Consider the following 11,141-nt stretch of genomic DNA (forward strand, 5'->3'; position numbering starts at 1 on the left):
TCCCATTAAGCCGTTTTCACCTTGTATATCACCGCCTAGTGTGGGGCAGTTTCATTAACCATAACAGTATGGCAGCGGGGCCATCTTCAGGATACCTTTGTGGAACAAGGGCTGGGCTTGAAAAAAGCCCCATTCTCCATTGAACCACACCGTTGACTCTGCCAAAGCAGCCCCGTTTTTCTTTTTCTTTTTTTTTTAAAGACAGGCAGAGGCAGCCCCACTGTGGTCTGGGGTCCTGCAAACGTCTGACCTCAAACAAGGCACCCGCTTTGTGCATTGTTTGTTTCAAACAATGCAGCCCTGGACACAATGGCAAGCTAATAAAATTAGCCGCCACAATAAAAAAAACTGCATATTTCTCCGCAACCGTCTTGAGACTAGACTGCTGTATTTATGTTGTGTTTGTGTGTGTTCTCGTCTCTCTCCTCCCTCTCTCTCCCTCTCTCTGTTTCCTTGGGAGGAGGCGAGGCCTGCATGGGGTGCTCCTGGCCTCCGCAGGTTGCCGTGCCAGTAAAAGTGTCAGACTTCATTACGGCACTCATTAGAGAAGCAGCCTTTAATATTGCGGAGCTTAATAACTTCCAGGCCAAACGCGGAGCACATCACATACGGTTAGCGCTGAGAGAGGGCCGAGGCCGAGGCCGGGCCCTGGCAAGGCCCCGATCCAAGCCCCCCACAAGCCTCCCACAACGCTGGGTCTGAGGTTGGCCTGCTTGACCGAGCCACAACCCTGCCTGCCTGCCTGCCTGCCTTGCCTGCCTCACACTTAACGCCCGAGAACAGCGGATTCACATGAAGCTCACAACTCGCCGCGATGAGAGTTTTGAACTTGTAGATCTGCTATCTTCAGTGCATGACGCCAGAACTGAAAGCATATATCTGGAGCTGGAAGCACTAAAATGCTATACGCGGGGCACTGGCGGGATACCTTCACATTGTTATGGATACAATCAAATTCATAGGCAGGCACTACTATATGAATGGGAAGTTTTCAATAGGAAAAAAAAGAAAAATGGTTTATTTATTATGTAGCCAATAAAGTTTTGGAGGCCTTGTAAAACTATTTTGGCTTGCCAAAGCGATGGAGGAACTGATGTAGACGTGGGTTAGGCCTCACCCCGAACTAACAACTTGAATCCGTCAAAACGCCTGTACCGCGTGTGTCAGGTTACCGTGAAACACAACTGACCTCATGCTACGGCAAAGCAAAAAGCGCGGACATCGACAGATCTTTCCGTCCAATCGAATAATCAGATTTCCTTCAAAAACATCAGCGGTTTGGGGCAGTGAAAAAAAGAAGCTGCACACATGTTAAAATATATTTTGGTTGGCTGTCCGATTATAAAATGTACAAAAACAGATAAGCATCTTGATTTGTGTTTGAAACCGAATATCTTGGAGACTTTGAAACGGGCTCCGTTCAAAGTGTGGGCGATTGCCGTCAGGTCACTCATTAGTGATTATGGTCGACCTTTAGTGAGTCTGCATTATTGAGAGGGGGGAAAAAAAGCCTTCAGGGATTCCCAAAAAATGCTTTGGGGGACGTCTAGATATAAAAACAATGAGAGGAATGTGTTGTGTTTAAGCAAAGTGGAAAGAGAGTGGAGCCAAGGCCAAGGAAAGCACAGGAGCCTGGGTCCTGTTTGGAGGACCTTACAGTGCATGCCTCGTTTCCTCCCCTCGTCTGGACCATCACGCTATTAAATGAATGCGATACACTGCGAGACAGTGTTGATTTTGACAGCAGGTTTTTATTTAGTTTAGTTATAGTCTTTTGACTAAAATGTTATTTTAGTTTTAGTCATCTGACTTTTTACTTGACAGACTCGAGTCGATGTATTTAGGCGGGCATTGATGGCGTCACAATGGCTGTCACAATGTCACAATTACACTTGGTTGCAGGTTGAAAATAGCCGATCTACAAGCTCACAACAACGCGCTGCAGAACAACACGTTGTGAGTCAACGGGCGCAGCCGGCATCAACGGGCAAACCCCGAATCGCAGAACCAGGTGATATCTGAGTATATATGTCTGTAAAAGAACATTCTAATTCCATCACTAGGCATTGTGAGCTTGGACCATGAATATCTTACGATTAAGTATGGCCTGAGTGTGTAGAAATGTGCAGTGTGGAGAAGGCAGACAGAAACAGGGAGAAAATAAGTCCAGTCCAGCAGAAAACGAGAGATGGAGAGAAACAACGTCTGATGAGGAAAAAAAAGTAAATTTGGAGTAGAGAAAAAGGGGGCGGGGGGGGGGGGCATACTGAAATGGAGAAACATAAAGCAGACCCTTTCTCTGGGCTGCTGCTTCGTTAGGTGTGAAATTGCCCGTGGGTTGTCGCCCAAATTGTGGAAGTTAATTGAAAATATTTACATTAGCGTGACGGGGGGAAGGGTCAGCATCCTCGGCATGAGGCTGTGACGCGCTGGCAGGGAAATGGGGCTAACGCTAATTAGCAACACGCCTGATGGAGTCCATGCTCTGCTCTGAGACCAAGGCCTCTGCCGATTGGTGCCAAGAAATACCCCGACAACACAACTCATGAGAGAGAGAGAGAGAGAGAGAGAGAGAGAGAGAGAGAGAGAGAGAGAGAGAGAGAGAGAGAGAGAGAGAGAGACAGAAACGGAGAGAGAGGGTAAAAAAAGGAGGGGGGAACGTGCTCTAGCCTTCGTTGTCAAAAGCGTTCACATTGAGCTAAAATTCACGGCTGTTTCAAACAGCTGTCAGCGGCATCTGCAGCGTTCGTGAAGAGCGGAAGCCTGGAAAACAGAGTTGTGAGTTGTCATTCCCAGAGAGAATCTAATTCCTTGATAAATGGAAAATAAAGAAAAAAAAAGAAAAAAGAAAAAAAAAATACCAACGGGCCCCAAGAAAATGTACGGAATGCTCATTTGTTCCACTCACTTTTGTGACATTCCTCCCGAAATATTATTTCCCCCAATACAAATAACTAGCCTGAAAGAACGAAAGAAAACAAAAACGCACAGAAATACACACATAAAATGTGGAAAAAGTAGAATTAACTGATGGTAGGATTTGCCCCCCCCCCCTCTCAAATGATTTAGGTCTTTACCGTTGCACCTGGCTCAACATATTGTTCCACCACCCATTGGCAACGCTCGTCTTTCAAACCACAAATACAGAACGAGAAACCGCTAAATTCATTTCAAGACCTTGGCAGCTTATAAAGCTCTTTTGGAGGGCTTTGTAACACCCGCTTCCCCAAGTCAAGTGTTAACAATTCTGGCGGCTTTGAAAAAAAAAGAAACATAAAGACAGAGATCGAAAGGACACTGAGACCATTGAGGTGGCTGGAAATGAAAGCCATCGAACGTGACTGATTAATACGTGGCCTGTGCCGGCACCATTTCCACCGTGTGCTAAAAGTTAAGGGGCACGCAGGCGAGTTCCCGCAGCGGGGAGCTCATTTCTGGAGGTTGACGCCACCTGGGGAACGCTGGAGCGGTTGTGAGTCACTCGACCATTCCGCGTGTCACCACCACGCTGGGATGCGATTGAAATCTATGGCCTCTCGGCCACCTCCAAATTGAAGAGTGCCAGGTCTGTCCCCCCCGCCCGACACAACTTGTGGCGTGTTTGTGTGTGTGTGTGCGTGTGTGCGAACCACGTTTAGCTCTGTGTGAGGTAAGCACGGCTATTAAAACGGTGAAAGTGGCGGCATTAAAAAAAATACAGTGGCTGAGCTTACCTCTATCCACACACACACGTGGAAAAAGTATACTCACATTTCTCACTTGAGTAAAAATATCAATACTGCAATCTAGAGAAATACTCTGTTCCAAGTAAAGGTCTGGAATTCAAAATTGACTTGGGTAAAAGTAGAAAATGATTGGCAACAAAATGTACTTAAAGTACGAATGTGTTTGAAAATAGCACATCTACAAGCTCGCAACGCTTCGCATCGGCTTTTTTCAAAAAGCCTAGTTATAAGATAGGGCTAAAGTTGTTAATGTATGTTTTATAATATTATAATTTATATCTACAAACTAGTAACTAAAGTAACTAAAGTTTTCAAATAAATGTAGTGGAGTAAAAGTACAGTATTTGGATCTGAGATGTGGTGGAGTAGAAGTAAAAATATTGGGAATACTCAAGTAAATTGTACTTAAGCACAGTACTTGAATACATCTACAGTACTTAGTTACTTTACACAACTGCATGCACACGCACACGCACACACACACACACACACACACACACACAGCTACTCACCGGCCAGGACCACCAGTCTGTGTTTGGCTCCACTCTGCCTGCGGTACGGCGTGACCTCCTCGTACGTGGGCACGTCCGCCGTGTCGTACTGATCGCTCTTCTTGCACTCGTACATGGACTTGTTGGTCTTCTTGTCTCTGCGGCTGAGGCGGAAGCTTCTCCTGAACCCAGCTGCAAGCCAGGAGGGGTAACAGAGAGAGAGAGAGAGAGAGAGAGAGAGGGAGAGAAAGAGAGAGAGCATGTAGAAAGTGTGAACCAGGTTACGATATTCTTACAACGTTACGTATGCACGTGGACTCCGTCGAGGCGTGTATGTGCAATTTGTTTGCACATTTCTCTGTCCAGAGAGATACATTTGAACAGTGGTGCATGTATAGTACGGAAGGACTCATACTGCCTGCAGCCGTGCACTTTAATTTATGATCATTTCAGCATCTCGGCAAGCGGGCCAAAAGGCCTGCAGTACAGTATGTGTCCAATACCTCATACTTATCGTGTAGCTCGGCATCTTGACAAAGATCTCTGCTGTAGGTGAAGGAGCTACAGCGTTTAACGCATGGCCAAACGGTTTCCCTGGATCTCACATTCAAACAGTTTATTCACATTCTCCCCTGGTAACACATTTACATTTCCCCTCTTCTACATAATGTCTTTAAGGCTGTAACGCGTTTTTTTTGTTATATATATATATATATATATACTGTATATATTTTCCCTTTTTTCAGGGCTTTAACATCTGCACAAGACTATAAAGAATGTTATGGCTACATCCTCATTTTCATTTTCTCGCCAGTTGCGGCTTAAGCTATGTTGTGCCGTTTTCCGACAAAGTACGAGTGACTCATCCTCTCGTTACTTTTTTTCGGGCTCGTCTGGAGTGTTTGACAGGCGGCGGCCTCTCCCGCCCCGTTCTCCACTACGAGGTCACACTGTGATGCGAGGGGGGAAAGCTGGGACCATTCTGGGTGTAATTCTCCGCTATGTGGATTGACTGCCAGTTGCTTCATGGTTGTCCACTCCACATAACCGTCCAGCAGCAATTTCCCATTAGTTCAGGTTGTGCTTTTTTAGACAGTGGCGAAGCATTTATGCGTGTGGCTGTGTGTGTGTGGCTGCTTCAGAACACGATTATGTGCTTTGGCTGGCGGCGGGGCATAACGCTCGCTCAGTGACGAGGCTTGCTTTTACGACAGCTGTCATGTCTGATAGGTTTATCGTGCGGTGGCGTCGCGTCCTCGGAACACCGTCGCCACGAGGGCCCAGTGTTGATTTTGTCGACTAAAACTATGACAAAAAATGTTTGTCGACTGCGTTTTTTTCACTGACGAAAACTAAATAAAAACTAAGCTGTGATGACTAAAACTAAGACTAAATATATTGACAATTTCTTCAACAAAATAAAAACTAGACTGAAATGTTGGGGAGGGAGTGGTGGAGAAGAGAGTCATTTTATGTTTGGTTGCTCTCCGGTGCTGCGACACGTTGTGAGCTTGTAGATCGGCAATTTTCAGCACACAACCCAGTGTAAAATCAGTCATTACGATATCATCAAGGCCTGCCAAAATACATTTTAGTTGACTAAATCAACTGTAGATTTAGTCGCCTAAAATCTTGTGATATTCAGTCAACTAAAACTAGACTAAAACAAAAAACTTTGTAAAACAAAAGACTAAATTATGACTAAAACTAAATTACATTTTATTCAAAAGACTATGACTAAAACTAAATCAAAATTTGCTGTCAAAAACAACACTGTGAGGGCCGATCTGGTGGAGCGTGGCTGCATCCGATGATCTACAGCACCATCAAAATTTAGAAATGTAGCCCTAATTTTTTTGTTTAAGAGCACCGTTTCATATTTGCGACAGATGCTGGCTATAAATGCAGCAAAGATCTCCAAAACACAGAACACATCCAACATCCAACTGTCTGTAACAGAGCCACGGCTCATCTTCTGTCGTCATGTGCTTTCCATTTTTTTCCGTTTTAATGGTGATCAACAAACTCAGGAATATGATGCAAGATGTCCAAACAAGATTAAGGCAGCATGGAAATTATGGAGTGAGACACCCGTCGACCCCCACGGTCTCAAACTCCTTAATATAATATGTTCCACAACATTCAAACCACCGGGGCCTGCGCAGATGTGCGCTCTTGTCAGCCCCTGTTCTTTTCCAAGCAGTAGGGATGGGACGATAAGCGATATTATCGTTTATCGTGATAAAAAAAAAACACTCACGATAATCGTATTGTGGAGATTTAATTTATCGTGATATCGTCCTCCGTCATGCACTGGGATCAATTCACCTTTTATTTGCCGAGCTGCATATCCGGTACCACTTAAACCCTCTGTAATTGGTAAAAGGTAGTTATGATATACATACTTGATACAGTCTTTTTTTCACTCTCTATCAAATGTCTTTGCCAAAAAATAGCCAACCTACAAGCTCACAATGCGTCGCAACGCGACGCATTGTGAGCTTGTAGATCTGCTATTTTTTGGCAAATGTTCCGCCCCAGGATAATGGATTTTGATTATCGCGATAATACCGTAAATTGCGATTTCTTTTGGCACAATAATCGTGATATAAAATTTTCATATCGTCCCATCCCTACCAAGCAGTCGCTTCATAATGCAGCAAATATGGACCTAAAGTACAGTATGCGGCTGAGTCACAAATGAAACACACTGTAAGTCATCGGTGGAGAGAATAATAATAACAGTGCGTGTTTGCATTGTTTTCTTTGTGTGCAAATGGTCAGGCCAGCATGCATCCTGTGTCCTCCCCTTACCCATAACACACGAGCACACACGTGCCCAAGCACTGGATATATTGTGTTACACTGAACATTTAGGGCAGACTTTGTTCCATTGTGGTCAAGTTGTGGCTTATGTTGTCTGTGCCATTTCTGCTGCGGTGAATCTACTCATTCAGCACCCTCCCCACCACCCGCTCCAACCTACCCCCCCCCCCCAACCCCCCCACCCAAGGAGTATTACCCTTTGCCACACAGTGGAAAACATACACGCTTGGCTGCAAGCCCCCCTCCCCTCCCGGAATGGCACAGAAATATACCACACCACACGCCGTAATCAATACCATCAAAGGTTGACATCATTTGAAAAAAACTAATTTGGGGTATAATTTGAATGTTTTCACATTCAGGATTAATACTCCCTAATTTCTCTCGAAAGCACGCGCGAGCAGAAACTTCCAACCAGGCGGCGGCATTGGGTTTGACTGCCATTCACCCGAATTATACAAAACGCCATAACGGCGTTAGCTATTAGCCATCGGGGTGCGGGGGTTGTTCCATTCGATTTTCGGGAGCGGTTTCAGAGTGTGAGGTGCCAGGGTTTCATTGGCTCTGTCCTTGTGGGGGTGTCGGGGGGGGGGGGGAGTTGTTTTCATTGGGGGGAGGAGGGGGAAGGGGGGGGGCAGGTGCACAGCATTTCATTACACCGCCCAGCCGCGGGGCCGCCAGTCAATACAAATCGCCGTTCCCCCGACTGACAGGGGCCGAGGTAATCCGGGGCCCTTCATAATCACTTAAACCCGCGCGGACAGCTCCATCCAAATAACTCCTCCTCTTGCCTCTGCCCATGGGTAAATAAATCAAAGCCTCATGGAACAGTGAGCAGAGTCCCCCCCCAACCCCAAACCTGTCTTCATCGTACCCCCCCCCCCCCCCCCCCCCCATACCACCACCATCACCTCATCTCCATTACTGATGGAGGGTGAATTAGACCAGGGGGATGGAAATTAATTCGATCCAGAATTAAGGAATGAAACAGACTTCATTCTAACGGTTTGCACTCGCGCGTGTGTGTGTGTGTGCTTGTCATGAAAGCCTCAGCTATGCTGGAACAGCAGCGTGTGTGCACAGCCTCGCCTGCAGAGACCAGGTTTTCCGATATATCCAGCCTGGCACCAAGAGCCGCTGGTTGGAGGAAGGAACGCCAGATATGCAATGTGGTGCAGGGGACCTCGAATGCTAATACCGCCAGCTAACAGCGGGACCAGGTCAAATCAGGTTTATTGACCACAGTTCTAATTTGAGAGAGTCCCGCGCCAGGGGGCCGGCCGGCCAGTAGGCATAGCTTCTGAGGTGTCGCAGTGTGGAGGGGTGTTGTGTATCTTGGGACGCGGAGTTAGAAGTTTCCTCGACTGAGGTCGCGCGCACACCGTACCGTCTAATGTCGTGCGCTGCACCGTGACTGGGTAATTGCCGCCGTTGCCCACTGAATACACAAACACGGCACATAACTCTATTTGTAGTCTCTCACACACATAGTGAAACACAAACACACACACGCAGGCACACAAACACACACACACACACACACACACACACACACACACACACACACACACACACACACACACACACACACACACACACACACACACACACACACACACACACACACACACACACACACACACACACAGCTGAACATAAGAGACATGGGAAGAGATCAAGTGTACTGTATTATCAAACACATACATACATATATAGTACATGCACAAACACACTCACACAAACACACATTTGCCTGCAATTTGCCAATGCTCCTGCCCATTTTCCAGTGTGATAATATCTTACAGCCACGTAGGAAATTCAGCATGTGTGCAAAGAAATCACCCGAGGCCTCCGCAAACTGTGAATTTCTAACTGCCCTCCCCTTGGACTCACATCCTGCGAAAACGCTACTATACCACGCCTGTAAAAGAAATGATGCGCGAAATTTGACCAAAAAATAAAAAAACACAAAACACAAACGTACATAAAATATAACAGATGCCTCTTGAGAAAATACACAGATTCGAGACACAGCATCTGCCGGCTGATGGGCGTCTGAAAGCGGAGACGCCTGAGAACAACGTAGAGGAGAAGGGGTCATGTCTTCCAGACGCCGAGCGTAGGCGCTCGGCGAGATGTCAGGGAGGAGAGGAGAGGATAAAAAATGACTGCCATTTTCCCCTCCCAATCAAACCTTCCGTTTTTTGGGGCTGGGAAATGGAGAGAGTGAGTGAGAGAAGGAGAGAGAGGGGAGGGAGAAGCGGGGAGCGGTGAAGCGCAGAGGTAAAAGAGGCCCATAACAAAACCACCTGTTGCGGGGCTCCCCTCCCGTGCGCAGGGCACCCCTCCGTCTGAGGTGCGCTCGCTCTAACGACAGGAGACTTCTGCTGACAGCTCCAGTACCATCTTGGGCTTTGTCAGCGGGATCCCCCCTCCTCCTCCTCCTCTCTCTCTCTCTCTCTCTCTCTCTCCGTCTTCGGAGCTAATGGAGACGACATCTCTGGAATTAAGCGAGCCCGGCCTTGGCAGCTGGAGATTAAGTGAGCATTATGCTTCTCAGGGCCCCAGCGTCGCGCGCCGTGCGCTGTGGTTTTAACACTGCAACACTTAGCCCCGTTTTTTCGGGTGCTGAATGTGGGAAGCATTAGCAGTTCTCCTGTGGGCTCATTACGTACGCCCATTACGGTACAGTGTGGGCCTGTTATGTGTAGTGCAAGCACGCATGCATGCTTGTGTGAGTCTTTTTCAGGCTGGCAGGTTAACAGAGAGGAGGATGGCACATGGTAGGAGGTTGCGTGCGACGGGGGGACGGGTGCGTTTTCCACCCGTCAGCCATCACTACCACATCAGCAGAAGGAGAAAGTATCATCCCTCTACAACCAAAAAAACTAACTTTCACCAAATCCCATTCATCCGTTCAAGTGAACATGTCTCAATCAATAAATAACCCTTCCCTTCCTGTATCATAATTCATAGCGCGCTTTGCTGGTTGTGGGTTTCTTCGTGATAAAAAGAAATCGGCCCGAGGCCGACTGCGACTGGATCTCTGAGATCCACATTAAAGACAGCAGTTGAGCCGTGAGTCGCCGCGGGCCAACAAACCGTATTGTAAAAACTCATCCGGTAAAAGCCTTTGTTCCCCAATTCCCCCACGTGCCAGACTCCCACAAGGTCCAGAGAGGTTCAAACAGCGAGAGGAGAGGAGGAGAGAAGAGGTGATGAGATGGGAACATACGAAAAGCAGTGGACCTGTCCAGAAACACGCACAGAGAGTCATGTGTCCTTCAAATGCTCCCGTCTCCCAGGGTCTCTCCGTGTAGTCTAGTTGCTAAACAGGCATCTGCGAAAAGGATCACGAGTAGTAAAGCGGCTTCCGGGGTCGTCCCTGAGAGACCTCCCTGTATCGACTACTAAAACCCCCCACGACAAACAGTCAGCTTCCGGACGAAACCACGACCAGCGCGCAGCAGCACGTACCTTGGCCCGAGTCACGGCCGCAGAAATGTCTTGAACTGTGCTGACAGTTCAAGATGCGGCTCCGGGGAACAGGACGGACCATCTGTGACAAAGGCAAAGTGAGGTATCCTTCGGTGTTCTTTTCATGAAAATTGGTGGTCTTTTAATGGAGTTTCATTGAGGGGACATGATGAGAGTAGGCTTCAAGGAAAGAAACGGACAAACAGAAAACAAACAAACGTTGAAAGCAAGAGGGGAAAAAAATTTAATACTTATATAGCCGCGACGTTTGAAATATGTACGCATAACGGTGAACTCATTAGGGTGTTGTGGGGGGTGGGGGTGGGGAGAACACATTCTGGGAGTAGTTTCCACGGCCCCGGCTCTGTGCATGTGGAAAGTGGTACTCGACCCAAGTGTTACACGCGTATACAGTGGAATGGGCTGCTCGGGCCCTTTTGGCTGCGATAGGTGCGTTTTGTATCAAGCACTATTTGTTTTTCCCCCTCCGTCTTATCCCACAGCTCTTTGGATTCAGGAATGTCTCGTCTCCAAATGTAGCCCGATGCGCAATGCCTCAGTGAAAATAAGAAAAAAAAAACACGCCCCTGGGCTTCCCACCGCACCAGCTTCCAATGCAGTG

At 47.3% G+C, this 11,141-nt stretch overlaps 1 protein-coding gene across 1 annotated transcript in view; it reads right to left on the bottom strand.

Moving 5' to 3' along the window:
* The window catches only part of LOC308306800 (MAGUK p55 subfamily member 7-like), a gene marked incomplete at its 5' end in the record, with an annotated part of 139,009 nt that overhangs the window by 29,543 nt on the left and 98,325 nt on the right, over window positions 1-11,141 (bottom strand). The window contains one exon of the mRNA XM_080751842.1: window positions 4,238-4,408. Within this exon, the coding sequence (XP_080607968.1) occupies window positions 4,238-4,408 (171 nt within the window). The remainder of the gene's footprint in view (window positions 1-4,237; window positions 4,409-11,141) is intronic.

This window comes from Nannobrachium achirus, assembly GCF_963921795.1.
Source record: "Nannobrachium achirus genome assembly, chromosome: 21".
Taxonomy (NCBI): Eukaryota; Metazoa; Chordata; class Actinopteri; order Myctophiformes; family Myctophidae; genus Nannobrachium; species Nannobrachium achirus.